We start from the raw sequence: 24,816 nt of genomic DNA on the forward strand, positions 1-24,816 counted from the left end.
TGGGAGTGTGCCCAGTGGGAGTGTACCCAGTGGGAGTGTGCCCAGTGAGAATGTACCCAGCGGGAGTGTGTCCAGTGGGAGTGTGCCCAGTGGGAGTGTATCCAGTGGGAGTGTGCCCAGCAGGAGTGTACCCGGCAGGAGTGTACCCGGCAGGAGTGTACCCAGTGGGAGTGTACCCAGTGGGAGTGTACCCAGCGGGAGTGTGTCCAGTGGAAGTGTGCCCAGCGGGAGTGTGCCCAGTGGGAGTGTGAGCTGAAAGCTGCGCTACTGTAAGGATCCTATTCCATCGTCAAACACAATTCAACATCAAAGTCCCACGAGACACAGTTGGGACGATTAACAAAACGATCTGAATTTTAGGGACATCAGGAGAATTCGTTCCTCTTTGAGTGGCACAATGGGAGAAAACCAGCAGAAATCTTCCTGGTGGTGTATGAAATATCGCCTTAACTTCCTCCTATCATCAATTGTACAGTTTTCACGTGCAAGTATATATAAGCTACACCATTGCACCATACAAACAAAAAATTTGTCCAGAAATATAAAATATTTTAATTTCAACTCATAGATAACACCGAAGAAACCAATAATTGAACAGTGGACTTCCCCATTTTACATCCCCAGAGCAAATTCTGAATCCTCAGTAAACATCTGTCCTCTCTGTATTGTACACTGGAGTGAACTGTCCTTCCATGTGCTTTACTGCATGTCCCCACCCCTGTCCCCACCCCTCCCCCCCACCCCCACCAATATAGTGCTGGTAAACCTGCCAATGACCCAACGAGATTGCAGTGGTAGAGCTGGCAGTGTAACTGTGGGTCAGAGTTGGCTGACATGGGAATGTTTGGTGAGATAGCACAGGTAAATCTTCTGATGAGTCAATAAGTTAGAAGTGATAAACTTGGCGTTGAATAAAATGCCAGTAGCCCACAGTTGGCAAACTCTAATGAGGTGCTTGTGATTAACCAGAAACTGTTGGATTTTCTCCTAGTAAAGCTGTACCTCCGCCCCCACCACCAAGTGCCACAGGGACAGTTGGGGCTGATGTACGTCCAGCATCAGGTAAGCTGCCGCAATATGAATGTGTTTATGATCCTGTCGAGTAACACCCAAGTCTTGCTGTGCAAAGTAATCTTCCTAAGGCTCACTGTTAAAGGACCATCTCCTGTAAATTTAAGTTAGGGGGTGTTAGTGTAGCAGTTATGTCAATGTACTAGTCATCTAGAGCTAATATCCTCAGGATATGGGCTCAAAACCCACCAAGGCATACGGTGAGGTTTGAATTCTATGCAATCTAGTCTAATGGCAAGTGTGTAATCATTATCAATTGTTTTAAAAACCCATCTATTTACCGATGTCCATCAGCAAAGGAAGTCTGCCACCCTAACCTGGAATGGCCTACACCTTATGCCAGCTGAATGGAAATGTTGTGGATTCTTAACTGCTCCCTGAAATAGCCTAGCAAGTTATTCAGTTCAAGGGCAATCAGGCATGTGCAACACATGCTAACCACAAATGCTCACGTCCTGTGAAAAAAAATGAATTGAAAAGATATTTTGCTTCAGTCTTAACTAGGGAGAGATGATAGCCTAGTGGTATTATTGGTCTACTGATAATCCAGAAACCCAGGTAATGTCCTGGGGATCCAGGTTTGAATCCCATCATGACAGATGCATTTCAATTCAATTCAATGAAAAATTTGGAATTAAGACTCCATTGATCACTATGAATCCATTGTTGCTTTTCAGAAAAAAACCCATCCAGTTCACTAATGTTCTTTAGGGATACAAAGTGTCATCCTTACCTGGTCTGGCCTCATCCTGCAAAGGGAAAGAGATATCACCATAGAGGCTGTTAGCAACACCTCAGAAATTGCAATGGATCAGGGAATGGAATGGAGGGAGGGAGGGAGGAACACAGGAAATTCACAATTGCAAGAGAAGTAGTACTAAGTAAATTGGAGGAGCTGTGGGCTAATAGATCATTAGAGTCATATACAGAAACAGACCCTTCGGTCCAACTCTTTCATGCTGACCAAGTTTCCTAGACTCAGCTCAGTCAATTTGCATGTGTTTGACCCATATCCCTCTAAACCTTTCCTATTCATATAATTGTCTTTTAAAACTTGTAACTGTATCTGCATCTATCACTTCCTCTGGCAGTTCATTCCACACATGAACCATCCTCTGTGTGAAAAAGATGCCCCTCAAATCCCTTTGAAACCTTTCTCATATTTAACGGTTTTAAAGAAGTGGCTAGTGAGAAACTTGATGCATTATTTTTAGTTTAAGTATTTTGCATCAGTGTTTACAATGTTTAAGGATATGGAAGATACAGAAAGTGGGGAAATAAATTGCAACATCTTGAAAAATGTCCCTATTACAGAGAAGATGGTGCTGGACATCTTAAAACACATAAATCCCTGGGATGTGATCAGGTGTACCCTAGAACTCTGTGGAAATCTAGGGGAGAGATTGCTGGGCCTCTTGCTGAGATATTTGTATCATTGATAGCCACAGGTGAGGTGCCAGAAGACTGGAGATAGGCTAATGTTGTGCCACTATTTAAGAAAAATGGTAGGGAAAAGCCAAGGAACTATAGAGCCTGACATTGGTGGTGGGCAAGTTGTTGAAGGGAATCCTATGGGACAGTGTTTACATGTATTTGGAAAGGAAAGAACTGATTAGGGATAGTCAACATGGCTTTGTGCATGGGAAATCATGTCTCACTAACTTGATTGAGTTTTTGTAGAAATAACAAAGAGGATTTATAAAAGCAGAGTGGTGGACATGATCTATATGGACTTCAGTAAGGCAGTCGACAAGCTTCCTCATGGTGGACTGGTTAGCAAGGTCAGATCACATGAAATACAGGGAGAAATAACCATTTGGATACAGAACTGGTTCAAAGGTAGAAGACAGAAGGTGGTGGTGGAGGGTTGCTTTTCAGACTGGAGGCCTGTGACCAGTGGTGTGCCACAAGAATCAGGGCTGGGTCCACTGCTTTTTTATCAATTATAGAAATGATTTGGCTGTCAACATAGGAGGTATGGTTAGAACATTTGCTGATGGCACCAAAAGTGGAAGTGTAGTGGACAGCCAAGATGGTTACCTCAGAGTACAATGGGACCTTGATCAGATGGGCTGATGGCTGAGGACTGGCAGATGGAATTTAATTTAGATAAATGTGAGGTGCTGCATTTGAGGAAAGGCAAATCAGGGCAGGACTTATACACTTAATGGTAAGGTCCTGGGAAGTGTTGCTGAGCAAAGAGACCTTGGAGTGCAGGTTCATAGTTCCTTGAAAGTGGAGTCGCAGGTAGATAGGATAGTGAAGAAGGCGTTTGGTATGCTTGCCTTTATTGGTCAGTTCATTGAATATAGGTGTTGGGAGGCCATGTTGCAGCTGTACAGGACATTGGTTAGATCACTTTTGGAATACTGCTTACAGTTCTGATTTCCCTGTTATAGGAAGGATGTTGTGAAATTTGAAAGGGCTCTAGAATGATTTACAAGGATGTTTCCAGGGTTGGAGGGTTTGAGCTATAGGGGCAGGCTTTTCCTGGAGCGTTGGAAACTGAGGGCTGACCTTATAGAGGTTTATAAAATCATGAGGGGTATGGATAGGGTAAATAGACAAGATCATTTCCGCAGGTAGGGAGGTCCAAAACTAGAGGACATAGGTTAAGGTGAGAGGGGAAAGATTTAAAAGGGTCCTAAAGGGCAACTTTTTCAGGAAGAGGATGGAAAGAACTGCCAGAGGAAGTCATGGAGGCTGGGACAATTGTAACATTTAAAAGGCTTCTGGATGGGTATATGAATAGGAAGGGTTTAGAGGGATATAGGACAAATGCTGGCAAATGAGACTAGGTTAATTTAGGATATCATGTCGGCATGGACCAGTTGGACCAAAGGGTCTGTTTCTGTGCTGTATGGCTCTATGACTCCAGGAGTCCAAACCTCCCTTGATTTAGGAACAGTCTCATCAGATTGGAAGGTGGTAGGAGGAATGTAACTCCGTTTATTCAAAAAGAAAGGGAGGCAGAAAGTGGGAAACTACACATTAGTTCATCAAGACACAAGGTACAAAATCAAGCAAGTCACGGGAAACAAAAGCAAAATATTGCAGATGCAGGAAATCTGAAATGAAACAGAAAGCACTAAAGAAACGCAGCAGGTCTGGCAGGATTTATGGAAAGAGAGACTGAGTTAATGTTTTGAGTCAAAAAGATTCTCCCTCAGAACGGAAGGGAGAGGTGAAAAACAAATGCGTTTTACACTGTTAAGAAAAAAATGAGGAGATTAGACATTATAGGTATAAGTATTAATAACAGAATAAAGGTCTGCTCTGACTGGAAACATGAGAACTAGATACCCGCAGCTTAGACATGTGATGTATGATAGACATAGGTCAGTGCAAATTTGCTACCACTTTTCCAACATTTTTAATTCATTCAACAAGTCATTGAGTCATATAGCACTGAAACAGACCCTTCAGTCCATCTCATTGCCCCAACCAGACATCCCAATCTGACCTAGTCCCATTTGCCAGCCCACATCCCTCTAAAGCCTTCCTATTCATATACCCATCCAGACGTCTCTTCAATGTTGTAATTGTACCAGCCTCCACCACTTCCTCTGACAGCTCATTCCATACACGCACCACCCTCTCTGTGGAAAAAGCTACCCCTCAGATCCTCTTTAAATCTTTCCCCTCTCAACTTAAACCTATGTCTTCTGGTTTGGACTCCCCCACGCTAGGAAAAACACCTTGGTTATTCACCCTATCCATGCTCCTCGTGATTTTATAAACACCTCAGTCTCCGACGCTCCAGGGAGAATAGCTCCAGCCTATTCAGCCTCTCCCAACAACTCAAACTATCCAGTCCTAGTAATACCCTTGTAAGTCTTTTCTGCACCCTCTCAACTTTAACAACATTCTTCCTGTGGGGTGACCAGAATTGAACACAGTATTGCAAAACTGGCCTAACCAATGTCCTATACAGCCACAACATGACCTCCCAACTCCTATACTCAATGCACTGACCAATGAAAGTAAACATGCCAAATGCCTTCTTCACCACCCTGTCTGCCTGTGACTCCACTTTCAAGGAGCTATGTACCTGCACTCCAAGGTCTCTTTGTTTAGCAACACTCCCTAGGGCCCTACCATTAACTGTATAAGTCGTGCTCTGGTTTGTCTTATCAAAATGCAACACTTCACATTTACCTAAATTAAACTCCATCTGTCACTCTTCAACCCATTAGCCCATTTGATCAAGGTCCCATTGTACTCTAAGATAATTTTATTGGCCGTCCACCACACCACCTATCACTCATCCCTAAATGCCTGGGAGATCACAAGCCAAACACATTGCTGTGGGTCTGGAGATATCTTTAGCCAGAGCTGGTGGTAGATTTCCCTAAAGGATATTGGTGAACCAGTTGGGTTTATGGTAATAATTTGACAGTCATCATTTAGCCTGTTTGTTTAAAATTCAATTCTGATTTCCATCAGTGGGCAGGGTGGGAATTGAATCCATGTCCCCAAACATTAACTTTGATTTTAACAATACAGGTCTAGTGACATACCCACTGCATCACTATCTCCTTCTATTTTGCAACACTGACTACTCTTCAAAGAGTACAATGCCAGCTGCAAAGCTCTTTGATCTATTTGGTGCTCATGACAGGTGCTATAAAGAATGCAAATTTTACTTTCTTTCTTTAATATGTGCTTTTTTTTTGGGCTTGATGTCAAGTTTCTTCTGTTAATATTCCTGTGAAGTGCATTAAGATGCTGCACTATTTTAAAGACACTATAGAATTATGTCATTGTAAATCTCCGAGGAAATGGGACATAAACATTGCAGTGCATTTTCCAATTAGGCTTATTCAACACCTTTTGATTTCACTAGTGGCTGTTTTTTTTCTGTGCAGAGTATTACGATGTGGCTGACGGCCAACTGTGAGGAGCCCCCGTCTGTTTGGTCCCAATATCACGTCTGGCTCCTTGACAGGCTGACAGGCCCACTACCTGAGCTCCTGCAGCTACTGAAGTGAGACTCTGTACATGCTGCAATAATTATACACCTGGCTGGACGTCTGCCAGGATTTTGAGGTTGCTTTGGTGATCACAGGCTGTGCTGACCATTCCAATCCAATTGTTTGGCAGGAAAACAACGAGCATTTATAATCTGAAACCAAAAAAAATAAAGAATAGAATTTAAAAGGTATATGCTTTTAGCAGCACCCCTGAACCGCGCCACCCACCCCCCCCAACAGCTGCCACCGTGACAGATGTTAAACCTACAAGATGTTCTGCTGGGTTCTTTCTGATTGGCTTTTGCTGATTCAGATTTTAAGGAGGTTTGCATAAATACACACTTTTGGAATAAGTTATGCTGGCATTAACGTTTCCCTTGGGTCCATTCCCATCCTTCCTCACCATACTCTTTCAATATTGCGCTCTATTCCCTTCCTCAGATTCCAGCTAATTTTTTGGAATCTCAAATATGCTCCAGAATTGAGGCAAAAAGTGGCCTTTCAGCCCATCATGCCTGCACTGGTTCTGTTACCCAGCCTAAATCTCCTGTCTTTCTCCAAATCTGCATACAATTTCTATTCAAAACAAAAATCATGCAATGCCCTTATAGTGATTGAAATAGGGTCAGCCAGGTAGACCTCACAGAACATGAGCTCCCTGATTGGACCAGATTAACAGCCCCAATCAGGGAGCCCTGGCTGACAGATATAAACATGAATGTCAGAGGCTCTGCTCACTCCGGGAGCTGTCTCTGAGGAAACCAGACCAGGGTCAAATACCATGCACATGTAAATAAAGGGTGACTTGGTGACAGGATACCAGTCTCACTGGAGTTATTTCAGTGGCAACAAGAGAAAAAAGTACTCTCCTGAAGAAATTTGCTTACAACAATTGTCTTTGAATTGGAGTAAACATTTCTGGCATCATGCTATTATTTAGGAAACTTGACTCGTCTGTCCTGCCATCGAAGACCGGGACCAGTATGAGTAAAAAATACATTGTTTTCCCTGGGCAAATGACATGGGGGTGAATAAAAAGCAATAAGTAATTCTCCTGACAGCTTGTGCACCTGCAGCTTACTCGGTTATTAGGAACCTAATCTTTCCTGAGGCACCAGATACTAAAACCTTTCAAGAGTTGACAGATTTAGTTAAGGAATATTATGACCCCAAGCCTCCTCCAGTTCTAAGACGTTATCGGCTTTACTTGGCAATTCAAGAACCAGGGGAATTTGTGTTGGGATTTTTGATGAGGTTAAGACGACTGGCAGAGGCATGTAAATTTGGTTTAACCCTTAATGAGATGCTGACAGACCGTTTGGTATGTGGGATTAATGATGTAACCATGCAAAAGTGTCTACTAGCTGAAGCCCAACTGGACTTCAAACAGACACTACAATTGTCTTCATCATTAGAAAATGTGACATGTGGGGCATATGAGTTACAGGTTATGCTGAAGGAACGGGGCACCCTCCCCAGTCTGACTGAGCTTGAGGAACACCATTTGAGTGAAGGCAATTGCACAGCCTCAGTCAGAACATATCCTGAACAGAGGGACTCTAGGTCAGCCCACTGCAAAACCCCAAAACAAAGCCAAGGCAAACGGTTAACATTTTCTTCAGGATCCGGGCTGACAAGCTGTTGTAGTTGCTGCTGGTATGCTAACACAAGACAGAAAAAGATTCCCTCTAGGCCTGAATTGAGTAAGAGAACTCATAGGCCAGAGTCCAGGAAAGTCCAAGCCCTGCAAAGCTCACCTACATCTGGATTGGAACAGTTAAATTGGTTAGCAACACCCAAATCAGAACCAAAGATAAATGTGTGGTTAAATGGTCACCCGGTTCGAATGGAGGTTGATATCGGCGTGGCTGTATTTGTGATTGCGGAACCACTCTTTAACGAAGTTCGCTCTGGACTCCAAACCTTAAGTTTGTATAAGATCTCGGTCAGACTGAGAACCTATTCAGGGGAACCTTTACAGATTAAGAGAACAACCTCAATTCTGGTCTCATATGAGAAGCAGTTTGTTCAGTTACCACTGCTTGTAGTAAAAGACTCGGGCCCAAACCTGATGGAGTGAAATTGGTTGAAAAAGATTCATCTAGATTGGCCCAACATTTTTCAATTAAAAAATGGCTGCTTGATTGAAATCCTAATGAAATACCTGGAAGTATTTCAGGGAGGTCTAGGAGCTATCAAAGGGACCGAGGCTACCTTGCATTTTGGCCAGGAAGCAAATGGATGATTCTGCAGGGCTTGCCCAGTGCCATTGGCCTTACATGCAAAAGTAGAGGCAGAAATCAGGAAGCTAGAAAGCAAAGGAATCATCAAACCAGTACAGTTTGTGGAACGGGCAGCACCGGTCGTAGCAATTGTGAAGCCCAACGGGTCAGTTTATCTTTGTGGGGATTTCAAACAAACCGCTTTTTGTAGCTGGATAAATACCTAATCCCTCGCATAAAGGAGAGACTCCTCCCTTCCCTTCCTCGGCATTTCTGTGGATAGACTGGCCACTAATATCCACCACAAACCCACAGAGTCCCACTGCTACCTGGACTATACATCCTCACACCCCACTTCCTGTAAAGACTCCATCCCATTCTCCGTCTCTGTTGTATATGTTCAGATGAGGCCAACTTCGAAAAGGGAGCCTCTGAAATGTCCATCTTCTTCCTCAACTGAGGATTCCCCAGCTCCGTTGTCGACAGGGCTTTCAACCCAGGTCCGACCCATCTCCCACACTTCCACCCTCACCCCTTCTTTTCCCTCCCACAACAGCGATAGGGTTCCCCTTATCCTCACCTACCATCCCTCCAGCATCCACATCCAGAAGATCATCAGATGCCATTTCCGCCACCTCCAACAAGATGCCACCACCAGCCACATATTCCCCTCCCTTCCCTTGTCCACCTTCCACAGGGACCGTTCCCTCCAGGCCACCCTGATCCACACTTCCTTCACCCCCAACACCTCTCCACAGCCCTACGGCACCTTCCCCTGTAACCGGTGAAGGTTCAACACCTGTCCATTTACCTCCTCCCTCCCCAGTATCCAAGGGCCCAAACATACCTTCCAGGTGAAGCAACACTTCATCTGCACTTCCCAGAATCTAGTCTACTGCATTCGCTGCTCACAATGTGGTCTCCTGTACACTGGGGAAACGAAGTGTAGACTTGGCGACCGCTTTGCAGAACATCTACGTTCTGCTCGCAAAAAGACCCTGAACTACCTGTTGCCTGCCACTTCAATGCACCACCCTGTTCCCTGGCCAACATCTCTGTCTCTGGCTTGCTACTGTGTTCCAGTGAAGCCCAACGCAAGCTGGAAGAATAACACCTCATTTTCCGCTTGGGGACCCTGCAGCCCTCTGGACTCAATATTGAGTTCAATAATTTTAGGGCCTAAACTCTCCCATGTCCCAGCCCCCACCCCACATACCAGGTCTTGTTACCACATAGCCTGCCATCACTCACCTGTTGTTAGTCACTAACAGTTCCCATTAACAACTATTCACCCTCCCAGCCTGATCATTAGCAACTCCTTTGTCTGTCCAACTGACCTTCTCTGTCTTAAGGCTCTATCCTATCATTTACTCCCAAGTCCACCCATTTCCCTATTTTCTGCATATGAACCATCGTTTTCCCAGCCACCATCAGTTCTGAGGAAGGGTCACTGAACCCAAAACGTTAACTCTGTTTTTCCCTTCACAGATGCTGCCAGACCTGCTGAGCTTTTCCAGCAACTTTGCTTTGTTCCTCACATAAAGGATTTATATTCCAAACTGGAAGGGGTGCTGTCCCACAAAGCTGGACATAAGCCATACGTACTTGCAGTTGTGGTTAGATGAGAATTCCCGGAAGTATGTTACAATTAATACCCATAAGGGTTTGTACCAATATACAAGACCGCCAATGGGGCATCATCAGCCTTTGCCATTTTTCAGAAGACGATGGAAAATATTTTACAAGGGCCACCCCAGGTTGCCATTTACCTGATGGCATACTAAAAACCAATAAAGAGCACTTAGAGAGCTTGGAGATAGTGCTTAAAAGTTTCTCCAAGGCAGGCATACACCTTAGAAGGGGAAAACGTGTGTTCCAGGCACCCTAAGTGACCTACCTGGGCTACAGAGTCGACCAGACTGGGTTACACCTGGTGGAAGATAGAGTGAGAGTGATCAAAGTTATCCTGAAATTGGCTAAACGGCAGGAGACAGAGTGACGTTGGAGGATTGTTTTTTGGACTGGAGGCCTGTGAGGAGCAGTGTTCCACAGGGATTGGTGCTGGGCCCCCTTTTGTTTGTAATTTGTTTAAATGATTTGGATGAGAATATAGAAGGCATGGTTAGTAAGTTTGCAGACGACATCAAAATTGGTGGCACAGTGGACAGGTTATCTAAGAATACAATGAGGACAATTGTGTCAATGCGCTGAAGAGTTGCAGGTGGAGTTTAATTTGGATAAATGTGAGGTATTTCATTTTGGTAAAACAAACAAGGGCAGGACTTATACAATTAAAGTAAGGCCTTGCGTAATGCTGTTGAACAAAGAGACCAAGGGGTTCAGGAACATAATTATTTGAAGTTTGCATCACATATAGGTAGGGTGGTTAAGAAGACATTACCCTATGCACAGTGTGGCATGATCTGCCTGTACTGCACACAAAACAAAAGTTTTCACTGTACCTTTGTACATGTGACAATAATAAATCAAATCCTTTTGTTTTCCTTCTCCATCAAAATACCTTTTGAGCATATTCACATGAGACAGAGATTTACTTCTATTTGGCATTCTTATCAAATAATTCACTTCACTCAATTTCCTTTTGACTTGGTAAGGCCCACTAAACCTTGCCTTTAAAAGTTCACTTACCACTGGAAGTAACACTAACACTTTGTCTCCCCTCGCAAAATTACAAATTTTTAATTTTTTATTTGCTTCCTGTTTCGACACATGCTGTGCTACTTTCAAATGTTGTCTAGCCAACTCACCTGTTCTATTTCATCTTCCCCATAATTTGACACTTAGTTCAAATGTGTAGTCTCTGGACTATGACACATCAATTTCTCCTTAATTCATTTCAGTGATCCTCTCATCTCATGCCCTAGTACATTCTGGGATACATACAGATTCTTCTTCTGTCTATGCTTTTTGATAAAACTGCTTTAGGTTTTCATGTTTCTGTTGTAATTCAACAAATTTCTCTGAACTAAAAACATCCACTTTGTCCTCCATCTGTTCTTGTTTATTCCAGCCATCTGATCATGCATAGTTTCTGATAATTGTACTTCAACTTCCCTATTTTTACTCCTTGGTTTCTCCTCCTGCTTTAGGCTTTGTGACCTTGTTACTGCATGTCAGGTATAATCCCAGGATATACTTTCTGTAACACCTCAGTTGTCTGATTTTCCACTGGCTTTTCAGCCACAGTAGACATCACTCCCACCTTGATCCAGCTGTATCATTACTAAGGATAAACTGTATTTGAAGTATTGAGAAATTCTCTGACCCCTACCACCACTTCACCAGTTTTCATTGAACTCCCTGACCTCACTTTATATAATGGAAAACTGCTCTTCTCAACTTGAATTTCACATATTACTACCCTTTCTGGCAATACTCCTTCTGAATTACACATCTCCTCATTTCTCACCGTCAAAGATGACTTGCTCCCGTATCTCTTAAAATCTTAATTTCATTACCTGCTCCTCCTGGCATACGCGACTAATATTTACCTTTGCAAGTAAACTCTTTAAAGAGATCTGGCATTTTCTCCTCAACCAACCCCTGACCAGGTTGTACATTCTGCTGCAGCTATTGAGCTTCCACTGTGCTTTCCTTTACCACTTCAACACAGTTCACTGGTTTATCCTGTTTTCCCACATCTGTCTTTCCAGTGCTTTATCTAAACCAACAACACTGTGAATTTATGTGGTCTACTTTATTGCAGTGAAAACACCCAAGCTTTTTCCATGGGTTTCCTTTTTATCTTGTGGTAAACAAATATCTTCAATGAGATTTCCTGTTCCTTTACTACCTAACAACTTCTCTTTTCCACAATTTCTATCACTCCTAGACTGAAATTGATGTCAGAACCCAAAGTTCGATTTGTGAACCAACTCATAATCATCTACCATTTCCACTGCTAATCCTGTGCTCTTGACTCTCTGCTCTTCCACATGAGTTCTCATTATTTCAGGAAGTGAATTTTGGAACTCTCCAAAATAATTGTCTCTAAGATTGAAAATGGATCAGAGATATGACAATGCCCTTACCCACCTATCAAAGTTACTTTGTTTGATCTTTTCAAACTCTATGTATGTTTGACGAGGGTCCCTCCTTAGGTTCCTGAAACGGTGTCTGTAGACCTATAGTACTCGCTCATTTACATTTAAGATGGTTTTCTTCATCTCATTATACTGCCCAGATACCTCCTGTGATAGTGATGTAATACCTCACTAGCTGTAGCTAGCAACTTTGTTTGGATCAACAATACCCACTGGCAACATACAGCTCTCAGAAAGCCCGCTGAATTAACCAAAAGTACCACTGTATTTTAGCGCAAAATCCTCATTGAAGAAATTATAGAGATAAAACATCCCAGACAGCGGAATTATGGAAGGAAGGCATTTGTGAAGAGAGTGGAGACAACAGAATATTCAAGAAGTCTGTGCAAACTTGGAGAGATTAAGTTATAATTTATTGCTTCTTATTAATTGGGTTTATATCAGCGGGACTTGTCTTTATTTACACAGCATTTCAGTAGAATTTAGACCAGTTAGGAAGTAGTTAGTAGTCTAGGGGGGAATTATTCAGTTTGTTGGTAATTTTGTTAATTTATTAATTGTTGGGTTAAATAAATAAATTGTTTCTTGTTACCTGTAAAGTGAAGATGAGGGATTTTTTTTCTTTCAACCACTCTTCTAATAGATTACAAGGGGAAAAGCAAGCTTCTCTGGGTGTTTTGGGGTAATTATTATAAAGGGAACCTCTACTCCCATCATAGCAGATTGGGGCTTGGGTTTTAGCAATTATCAGTGGGGTTCGGCCATTCCCCCATTGTAACAATATAAACAAAACATGAAGAAAAGAATTGATTTAACTGTAACTGTATCAAAATGCTAGTCAAAATGATAGATTGTTCCAATATAGTAATGTCCCATAAACATATCCTTGGGAAAGGCAAATTCATTAAAACAGATTGTCTCACATGCAATTCTAGCAGCAGGAAGAGAACCTCAGCTTTTAGCTGTAACTAAGAGAGGAATAAAAGCTTCCTCATCTAGCTTCAAGACCCCAGCAATTTCAGAAACTAAAACTAAAAATCCTGGTTCTGTGGGATATTAACCCCATCCATTCAGGCTGTTTCTATTGTTCCAACTTCTAACAAAAGCCCCAAGGCCTCACAAGCTGCTTACTGTGTTGGCTTTGAACAGACAGATCGTTACGTCTGTCTCAACCTCTCTTTATTAAAAAAAAATTCTTAAAGCCATAGTATTGTCACAATAAAATTGAAAGCTTTACGAATGTTATTGAGTATTTATTGAGTCAAGTAGATTAACAGTTGCCATTTTACAGATACAAACTCTATCATGTACTTTTCATTTAAATAGTGTTATTAACACCAAAAACATCCCATGAAGACTCAGACAAGGAATCACAGGAGGAAACACAAGTTGAAGTTCCTAAGCATTAGAAAGCAGTTTGTGAACAGAGTCTTTAAGAATACATGGCTGGTAGACAGAGTAAAACCCATGATCTTTTTACTTCTTGCAGTTATTTTGTTGTGGTGATGGTTGGCCTCATTGCTATGGAGACTGCTGGGATGGGTCAATGCTGCTCCTTCTCTAATGGGCGAGTGCACTAAGCAGTGGCAACAGATGTCATGGTTACCCTCAGTCCACCATGCCATCATCACCATGGGAACAGGCAACACTCACAACCCCAAGCAGGGTGCTACCCAAAGTTGATGTTGATACCATGGGAAACAATTTTGACAACCATCTCTCCATCAGCATGGGGAGAAGGACCCAGGCCCACCCCTTAACTCTGGAAATGTGAAATGCAACAGGAAAATGCTCTAAAATCTTGGTGATTCAATTTTCATCATCATTTATTGAATTTAATAATTGATTCAAAGGGATAGTTCAGCACATTCTTGAACTTCTTCCTAAATCTGGTCTGTGTCACAGCATGAATACACGTGTTTGTGGAATACTTCAGTATGAAGCCCAATTGCTGCCAGTATTTTTTGAGATAGTCATGTATCCAAAATCAACATACAATATACCTCAAACAATGCCCAAAATAGGATGAAATTGGCTGAGATAACAAACAGTAAAATGATGGATTTCCTTCGACTTTTCATCCTTCGATCTCTAGGACTCTCTCAGTTGTGGTGAGCCTGCAGTTGTAAAATATTTCTGACAGTGGAAATGTTAAGCAGCAGAATCAGGAAACATGGGACTGCAACAGTTACAGTGTAATGTAGGAACTCGTTTGCAGTCCAGACTTGAGAATACTGAATGTCGCAAGTTACAATATAAAACCCAAGGGAAATTCCAAAAGTAAAAGCGACCAGTGAACATAAAATACCTGATAAATGTTCAGCTTATCATAACCATTGTTTCCAGAACCACTGTCTCTGTTCTTTTTGTTACAATATTTAGAACAAAGAACAAAGAAAATGACAGCACGGGAAGAGGCTCTTCGGCCCTCCAAGCCTGCGCCGATCCAGATCCTGTATCTAAACCTGTCGCTTATTTTCCAAGGATCTGTATCCCTCTGCTCCCTGCCCATTCATGTATCTGACTAGATACATCTTAAATGACGCTATCGTGCCCGCCTCTACCACCTCCACTGGCAACGCGTTCCAGGCACCCACCACCCTATGCGTAAAGAACTTTCCACGCATATCTCCCTTAAACTTGTCCCCTCTCACCTTGAAATTGTGACCCCTCGTAATTGAGTCCCGCACTCTGGGAAAAAGCTTCTTGCTATCCACCCTGTCTATACCCCTCATGATTCTGTAGACCTCAATCAGGTCCCCCCTCTTTCTAATGTAAATAATCCTAATCTACTCAACCTCTCTTCATAGCTAGCGGCCTCCATACCAGGCAACATCCTGGTGAACCTCCTCTGTACCCTCTCCAAAGCATCCACATCCTTTCAGTAATGTGGCGACCAGAACTGTAAGCAGTCTTCCAAATGTGGTCGAACCAAAGTCCTATACAACTGTAACATGACCTGCCAACTCTTGTACTCAATACCCCGTCCGATGAATGAAAGCATGCCATATGCCTTCTTGACCACTCTATCAACCTGCGTTGCCACGTTCAGGGTACAATGGACCTGAACACCCAGATCTCTCTGTGCATCAATTTTCCCCAGGGCTTTTCCATTTACCACATAGTTCGCTCTTGAATTGGATCTTCCAAAATGCATCACCTCGCGTTTGCCTGAATTGAACTCCATCTGCCATTTCTCCACCCAACTCTCCAATCTATCTATATTCTGCTGCATTCTCCGACAGTCCCCTTCACCATCTGCTACTCCACCAATCTTAGTGTCATCTGCAAACTTGCTAATCAGACCATCTATACCTTCGTCCAGATCATTTATGTATATCACAAACAACAGTGGTCCCAGCACGGATTCCTGTGGAACACCACTGGTCACAGTTCTCAATTTTGAGAAATTCCCTTCCACTACAACTCTCTGTCTCCTGTTGCCCAGCCAGTTCTCTATCCATCTAGCTAGTACACCCTGGACCCCATGCGACTTCACTTTCTCCATCAGCCTCCCATAGGGAACCTTATCAAACGCCTTACTGAAGTCCATGTATATAACATCTACAGCCCTTCCCTCATCTATCAACTTTGTCACTTCCTCAAAGAATTCTATCAAGTTGGTAAGACATGACGTTCCCTGCACAAAACCATGCTGCCTATCACTAATAAGCCCATTCTCTTCCCAATGTAAATAGATCCTATCCCTCAGTATCTTCTCCAGCAGCTTCCCCACCTCTGACATCAGGCTCATCGGTCTATAATTACCTGGATTATCCTTGCTACCCTTCTTAAACAAGGCGATAACATTAACAATTCTCCAGTCCTCCGGGACCTCACCCGTGCTCAAGGATGCTGCAAAGATATCTGTTAAGGCCCCAGCTATTTCCTCTCTCGCTTCCCTCAGTAACCTGGGATAGATCTCATTCAGACCTAGGGACTTGTCCACCCTATGGCTCCCTAATCTTGCCCTTTCTATCCCTCATTTTCACAGGGGCATGCCTGTCCTGCACTCTAATCAACCTCTCTTTAAAAGCCTCCCACATATCAAATATGGATTTACCCTCAAACAGCTGCTCCCAATCCACATTCCCCAGCTCCTGCTGAATTTTGCTATAGTTGGCCTTTCCCCAACTTAGCACTCTTCCTTTAGGACCACTCTCGTCTTTGTCCATGAGTATTGTAAAACTTACGGAATTGTGATCACTATTCCCAAAGTAATTCCCTACTGAAACTTCAACCACCTGGCCGAGCTCATTCCCCAACACCAGGTCCAGTATGGGCTCTTCCTGAGTTGGACTATTTACATAAAACCCTCCTGGATGCTCCTTACAAATTCTGCTCCATCTAAACCCCTAACACTAAGTGAATCCCAGTCAATGTTAGGAAAATTAAAATCTCCCATCACCACCACCCTCTTGCTCCTACATCTTTCCATAGCCTGTCTACATATTTGTACCTCTATCTCACACTCACTATTGGGAGGCCTGTAGTACAGCCCCAACATTGTTACCGCACCCTTCCTATTTCTGAGCTCTGCCCATATTGCCTCACTGCTCGAGTCCTCTATAGTGCCCTCCTTCAGCACAGCTGTGATATCCCCTTTGACCAGTAATGCAACTCCTCCACCCCATTTACCTGCCTCTCTATCCCGCCTGAAGCATCTATATCCTGGGATATTTAGTTGCCAATCTTGCCCTTCCCTCAGCCAAGTCTCAGTAATAGCAATAACATCGTACTCCCAGGTACTAATCCAAGCCCTAAGTTCATCTGCTTTACCTACTACACTTCTCATATTAAAACAAATGCACCTCAGACCACCTGTCCCTTTGTGTTCATCATCTGCTCTCTGCCTCCTCTTCCCCTTAGTCACACTGACTTCATTATCGAGTTCCTTACAGGCTTTAGTTACCACCTCCTTACTGTCTTTTGCTTTTCAGCTTCTGATGATAAATAGCCACAATCAATCAAATGTGAAAGTGACAGTGAACCAAAGAGGATAGTCAGTAGCTGCAAACTGCAGGACTGCGTGAATATCACAGGTAGGTATTGATTCCAAGAAAATAAACCACTCCTCAAAAACAATTAGATTATGTTTCATGATCAGATCAGAGATACTGACCAGTAGACCTGCAAGTGTCATGGCCATCAGGTAATGAGTGATACATTTGAGAGTCTGCATTTTCCCTGAGACAGGATGACAATTGTCACTAAGTTAGCTACAGGGAGGAAAGAAACAGGGGAATTATACACCAGACAGACAGCAAAATATAAGCTTCATTGTGGACCTTTTGAAATTTTAGGACGTATTACTGTATCCAGAGAGATTTTGGTATAATCTTACCTGTGACAATGCTCTGCGCAAGACAGAAGGATTACCATCCAATAAAAGCAATCATTAGCAAGAAATTAAAATTGGAGACAAAAACATGCATGATTACATTTATAAGAAATTGCATAAGTGGGATTGCTGAATCATTTTCTTTTCTTTACACTATAAGAGGAGTGGAGCAGAAACAAAAAGCAGGAGAAGAGCAGGCTTGAGACTAATATTTATAATAAGAATGTGAGTAAGACCAGTGAAGTCACAGAGTCAGAGTCATAGAGGTATATAGCATGGAAACAGACCCTTCGGTCCACCTTATCCATGCCGACCAGATACCCTAGATAAATCTAGTCCCATTTACCAGCATTTGCCCTATATCCCTCTAAACCCTGCCTATTCATGTACCCATCCAGATGCCTTTAAATATTGTAATTGTACCAGCCTCCACCACTTCCTCTGGCAGCTCATTCCATACACACACCACCCTCTGCGTGAAAAAGTTGCCCTCGGTCCCTGTTATATCTTTTCCTCTCATCTTAAACCTACGCCCTCTAGTTTTGGACTCCTCCATCCCGGGGAAAATTCTTATCTATTTACCCTATCCATGACCCTCATAATTTTATAAACTTCTGAGGTCAGCCCTCAGCCTTCAACGTTCCAGGGAAAATAGGCCCAGCCAATTTAACCTCTCCCCATAGCTCAAACTCCCCAACCCTGGCAGCATCCTTGTAAATCTTTTCTGAACCCTTTCAAGTTTCACAACATCCTTCCTATAGCAGAGAGACAAGAATTTATGCAATACTCCAAAAGTGGCCTCACCAATATCTTGTACAGCTGCAACATGACCTCCCAACTTCTATACTGAATGGACTGACCCATAAAGGCAAGCATGCCAAATGCCTTCTTCACTACTCTATATAGCCGCGACTCTACTTTTAAGGAATTATGAACCTGCACCCAAAGGTCTCTTTGTTCAGCAACACACCCCAGGACCTGACAATTAAGAGTATAAGCCCTATCCTGACTTGCCTTTCCAAATTGCAGCATCTAAATTAAACACCATCTGCCACTCCTTGGCCCATCTGATCAAGATCCTATTGTACTCTGAGGTAACCTTCTTCGCTATCCACTACATCTCCAATTTTAGTGTCATCTGCAAATTTACTAACAATATCTCCTATGTTCACATCCAAATCATTTATATAAATGACAAGAAACAATGGACCCAGCACCGATCCTTATGGCACACCGCTGGTCACAGGCCTCCAGTCTAAAAAGCAATGTTCCACCACCACCTTGGCTTGCTAAGCTGGTTTGTTGTTCCGCCTTTGGGGAGGCAATGGCCTAGTGGTATTATCACTGGACTATTAATCCAGATACCCAGATAATGTTCTGGGGACCTGGGTTCGAATCCCGCCACGGCAGATGGTGGAATTTGAATTCAATAAATATCAGGAATTAAGAATCTAATGATGACAATGAATCCATTGTCGACTGTCAGGGAAAATCCATCTGGTTCACTAATGTCCTTTAGAGAAGGAAACTGCCATCCTTACCTGGTTTGGCCTACATGTGACTCCAGGCCCACAGCAATGTGGTTGACTCTTAGCTGCCCTCTGTGCAGTTTGGGTTGGGCAGTAAATGCTGCCTAGCTAGCGATGTCCTCATCCTGTTAATGAATAAAAGGACCCTCTGTCCTCTACCTTCGAGCCAGTTCTGTATCCAGATGGCTAGTTCTCCCTGTATTCCATGTGATCTAACCTTTCAGAGTAGATTTGTAGTGGATGTTGTGGTTGGTTGGCTCGTCGAGCTAGTTCATTGTTCCACAGACGTTTACCCCTGCTGGGTAACATCATCAGTGCAGCCTCCGATGAAGCGCTGTTGTGTTTTCCCACTTGGTTTTTAATCTCTGGTATCCGTTGAGCTGAATTACCTCACCTCCAGTTTTCCTTCGCAATGGATTGTATACGGGGTCTTGTTCTATGTGTTTGTTGATGGCTTTCTTAGTGGAGTACCAGGCTTCTAGGAATTCCTGTGCTTGTGTCTGCTTTGCCTGTCTCACGATCCTGGTGTTGTCCCAATTGAACTGATGGTTCTCCTTATCCATGAGGATGGAGGTGAGTGAGCATTGGTCATGTCTTTTTGTTGCTAGTTGATATTCCTGTACCCTTGTGGCTAATTTCCTTCCTGTCTGTCCAATGTAGTGTTTGTCACAGTCTTTGCAGGAAGTAGGGAAGTGTTTTAATATATTCAGCATTTGATTTGGTGTCCAATCATGTAGTTGTTCAAAAGCTGACAAATTGTGCTTTCTACTTTAGCAAATTTGCTGATCTACAAATAGCTTTGATAGATTGAATGGTTCTGACACTAAGAATGGTCTGTGTGAGATGTCTTGCATTGGCTGATTGTTGATAAGGACATAACCAACAACTTCAAGGGTCTGATTTGTATGATCATTGTCAGTATTTTGATTTCATTGAACTACCTTTGTTTTGTTATATTGCTGTATTCTTCATTGCTGAAAAATGTTCCTGTGTCTTTGTTGTTATAAAGATTGTTGTTGTAATACTAAAACTGAACATTAACATTCTGATGTTCGAAATGCTATTTTCAATTTTACATTAGCAACACGGTGTCTTGGAGCTTAATGAATTCTTAATTAGTTCTTATTTGAAATGTATTTTTCTCATTTACTGGTATACTATGAGTTTGATTTGAAATCAGACATGGCAGAGAGAAGGTAATGTCCAAGATTGTTTTTGGGCTTAGACTTGAAAGATCAGTGCTGATTATATTGTCACACATGGCAATCTTTACAAGATGCTAGGCTACAATTTTATAGTTACAATACCTAATCAGTAACTGATCTAGTTCCTGTGTTCATCTTCAGAGTGTCTCAACTTTTAATGTGTCTTCTAGTGAGAACCTTCCAGGCTGCTCTAACTCTACCCACATGGGGGTATTTTTATCCAGTGAGGTGTAGCTCCACGACATCAATGCAAGGTTGCACTGGGATCCTGATTACCTCACCTGGAACTACAATCAGATTTCCAGCAGCAATAGAGGAAGTTAAATCCGAGAACCTCTTGTTTATCCATCCCATGGAGAAGATAGAAAAAGAAGATAAAAACCTTCAAGACATGGTGTAGGAGAGAGGGCATCAGATTCTGACACAGTTGATCGTTTTGCCTTGTTGTGACCTGTTGCTCCTCAGTGATGGTGGAAAGGCTATCTGCTTCAGTCCAAAGTTATTAAGGTTACTACAGCATCATGACATTCACCAACATGTAGCGTGCAAGGTCACACACCAACTATACATTCCTGGGCAGAGATTGACTTTAGTTACTGTAAATCTTACTCCTTTACATGAGGGTCTGGAGGTCCCTCTGTATTCTACATTGCTCTCTACTTAATTTAAACTTTCCTTTTCTACACTTACTTCCAACGTGGGAAACCTTACATTTTTCCATGTTACATTCCATCTGTCCATTTTTTACTGCACACGTAATCTATCTGTAACTCTTTGCAGACTGTTTGTATCCGTCTCACCACTTGCTTCTCTGCTTCCCTGTGTATCTGTGAACCTCTCACTATTGAGTTTCAAACCCTATTTTCGGTGCAAGTTTTACAATTCACCAGGATACAGCTCTCTCAATGTCCAGCTGAAGTTTGAAGCTCCATCTTACCCCCAGAGCTAATTCCAAATTAAAATTCATTTAACATAGAATCCCTACAGTGTGGAAACAGGCCCTTTGGCCCAACAAGTCCACACCAACCCTTGAAGCATACCATCCAGGCTCATCCCCTTATAACCCACATAAGCTACAAATCTCTGAACACTATGAACAATTTAGCATGGCCAATCCGCCTCACCTGCACATCTTTGGACTGTGGGAGGAAACTGGAGCACCCAGAGGAAACCCACACAGACACTGGGAGAATGTGCAAACTCCACACAGACAGTCGCCTGAGGGTGGAATTGAACCCGGGTCCCTGGCGCTATGAGGCAGCAGTGCTAACCAATGAGTCACCGTGCTGCCCTATTTCTACCAGTCTCTGAGCTTTACATTCAATTCTGATCTTTTTGAACCTGTGTTAGTTCTCTTGTGGGCCAGGTAGTAATCTGGAGTTTCTTTTGCGTTTCTGCCTTTTAATATAGCCCCTGAGTAAAAACAGTAAACCCCGGAAGGGGTCTGCAGCCTTTTCTCCATTTTTTCATCTTGTTATAGAATCATAGAGTCATATAGTTTCCTTCAGTTGTAGACCCAGATGCACTGTAACTCCAGGCCCAGGCCTGGCCCACAGTTTGATCAACAAATCCCCTGGTGTCCCTGGATGTTTGTCATATCTCGCCTTACAACCTCCTACAAAATGATCCACAGCACCTTCACTATCTTTCCAGCAGCAACCACAAGTCAAACCCAGGCTACCCCCCAAACCCACCCTTCAACTGGAGCTTGGCTGTCTGGCTTGTCATTGTAACTAACACGAGAGGGAGCTCCTCATGTTGCTGAGCTGATGTCTAGCTGAGAGCGATTATCAATGAAACATGTTCTGTACCCGTCCACTGAATAACAAACCTGATTGATGTCACACTCAGACCCCTCCTCCTATTAGTGCCAGCACTATAACCTTTGAACCGGAGCACTGCCTAGCACGAGGAACCGTGCAGGCCACACTGTAATTAACTAGCAGTGTGGCACACTTCATATTATATAAAGACATGAACATGGGGCAGGAGTACGGCCTCTCGAACCTACTCTGTCATTTAATGGCTCAGCGGTTAGCACTGCTGCCTCACAGCGCCAGGGACCCGAGTCCAATTTCAGCCTTAGGGGAGTTTGCACGTTCTCCCCGTGTCTGCGTGGGTTTCCTTTGGGTGCTCCGGTTTCCTCCCACAGTCCAAAGATGTGCAGGTTAGGTGGATTGGCTATGCTAAATTGCCCGTAGTGTTCAGGGATGTGTAGGTTAGCCATGGGAAATGTGGGGTTACAGGGATAGGGTGGGGGGTGCGTCTGTGTGGGATGCTCTTCAGAAGGTCAGTCCAGACTCAGTGGGCTCCCTGATGGACCAAAGCGTTAGCGACTCTGAAGAAAATAGGAGGAGGGGTCTGAGTGTGACATCAATCAGGTTTGGCACAAGTGTTTGGTATTCAGTGGACGGGTACAGAACATGTTTCAGCGATAATTGCTCTCAGCTGAACATCAGCTCAGCAACATGAGGAGCTCCCTCTGGTGTTAGTTACAATGACAAGCCAGACAGCCAAGATGAAGGAGGGTCCAGGTCCGAAACGTCAGCTTTCCTGCTCCTCTGATGTTGCCTGGCCTGCTGTGTTCATCCAGCTCTACGTCTTGTTATCTGAAGAAAATAAAATTTTGTTTGACATTAAGTAGGCAATGCAAGGTTAAAGGTTCACAGGGGAAGTGAAAAATCATATTGGAGAAACAAAGAGTACGAGTAGAGGCTGGCAACTAAAATAAAAGGGAAGCCAAAAGTCTTCTGAAGGCAATTAAATCGAGAAATGGTGTCAAAAACCTGTATAGGATCAATTAGGCTATGTAAAAGGAATTTATACATGGAGGCTGAGGCATGGATGAGGTATTAAAATGAATAATTTACATATTTTTAAGGAAAAACATGCTTCACAGGCCATGGTGATAGAGGCAGCAATTCAGACATTTGTGTAGATTTAAGTTGATAAGCAGGCATGTTGGGATAATGTGCTTAAACTCAAAAGTCGATTAAGCCTGGAGCTAAGAAGATGCATCCAAGGATACTGAGGGTCTTCGAAAGAAAAATAACAAGAACAGTAACTTCAATAAATCATCGCAGAGACTTACCAGGGACACTAATAATAACAAGAATGGGATAGTAATCTGCTTGAATAATCTGGAGTGCATACCCAATCTTAGCTTCTAATTTAATGAAACCATTTGAAGTGCTAGGTTAATGTCTAATCCATTGTTGTAACATTCTGATCCATTGTTGTCAGACTCTGATCTCTCTCTCCCTCCCTCTCTCTCTCTCTCTCTGTAGCCGTAGGTCCCACGGATGTGAGTTGTAATTCTCTCTCTGGGACGACGGGATACCATGTTGGAAAGAGGTCCTTATGAATGGAAGAGGGAAACCCTCCAGTGACACGATCAGGATCCATGAAGATTGACATTAATCACAGTCAGTGAACAAACAAGTTCAGTAAACCCCTTTCAGTCCAAGAAAGTGAATGATTTCCACTGTCTGACTGGTATTTATGAGGGTTGCTGAGGAAAGGGAATGTTCAAAATGATGGAGGCACTGACCACTGTCTTTCAATTTACCTTGGATAGGGGACAAAGGATTTTTGGAGCAAATACAAAAGAGCAGGAGAGGCACAAACTGCAGATTGTTTTTTAAAGAGCTTGGCAAACACAATGGGCTAGATGACCACCTCAAGTTGTATCTGATTCCAGGAACCAGGGATAACAGAAGGCATCGGGTCCAGATAGCATCATAGAATAATACAGCATGGAAACTGACCCTTCAGTCCATGTTGATCAATTTCCCAAACTAAACTAGTCCCACCTGCCTGTGCTTAGCCCATATCTGTCCAAATCTTTTCTATTCATAAACATATCCAAATGTCATTTAAACATTGTAACTGTACCTGCATCCATCACTTTCTCTGGCAGTTCATTCCATATGTGAACCACTCTAAAACATGTTGCTGCTCATGTCCTTTCAAAATCTCTTTGCATCTTAAAAATATGCCCCCTAGTTTAGAACTCCCCACCCTAGGGAAAAGACCCTTGCCATTCATCTGATCTATGCCCTTCATGATTTTATAAACATCAATAAGATCACCCATTAACCTCGTATCCTCCAGTGAAAAAAAGTCCCAGTCTTTCCAGAGATAGTAGGAACTGCAGATGCTGGAGTCTGAGATAACAAGGTATAGAGCTGGATGAACACAGCAGGTCAGGCAGCAGAGGAGCAGGAAAGCTAACGTTTTGGGTCTGGACCCTTCTCAGGAAAGCTGACATTTCGGGTCTGGACCCGGACACTTCGCAAGGGCCCACACCCGAAAAGTCAGCTTTCCTGCTCCTCTGATGCTGCCTGTTCTGCTGTGTTCATCCAGTCTTTCCAGTCTGTTTTTATATCTCAAACCCTCCATTGCTGGCAAC

General features: G+C 43.0%; 1 protein-coding gene across 3 annotated transcripts in view; it reads left to right on the top strand.

Moving 5' to 3' along the window:
• LOC125486593 (proline-rich protein 29-like) overlaps nucleotides 1-23,797 on the top strand; it is a 46,936-nt gene extending 23,139 nt beyond the window's left edge. Inside the window, exons 4-6 of one of the 3 annotated variants that reach the window (XM_048614686.1) lie at nucleotides 997-1,062; nucleotides 17,271-17,372; nucleotides 23,693-23,797. In XM_048614686.1, coding sequence (XP_048470643.1) covers nucleotides 997-1,062; nucleotides 17,271-17,333 — 129 coding nt within the window. In that variant the 3' untranslated portion in view covers nucleotides 17,334-17,372; nucleotides 23,693-23,797. Of the gene's footprint in view, nucleotides 1-996; nucleotides 1,063-5,939; nucleotides 6,059-17,270; nucleotides 17,565-23,692 lie in introns of those variants that run through there. The other 2 variants (XM_048614684.1, XM_048614685.1) reach the window with 2 other exon arrangements.
• The last annotated feature ends 1,019 nt before the right edge of the window (nucleotides 23,798-24,816 follow it).

This window comes from Rhincodon typus, chromosome 30 (genome assembly GCF_021869965.1).
Source record: "Rhincodon typus isolate 14 chromosome 30, sRhiTyp1.1, whole genome shotgun sequence".
Taxonomy (NCBI): Eukaryota; Metazoa; Chordata; class Chondrichthyes; order Orectolobiformes; family Rhincodontidae; genus Rhincodon; species Rhincodon typus.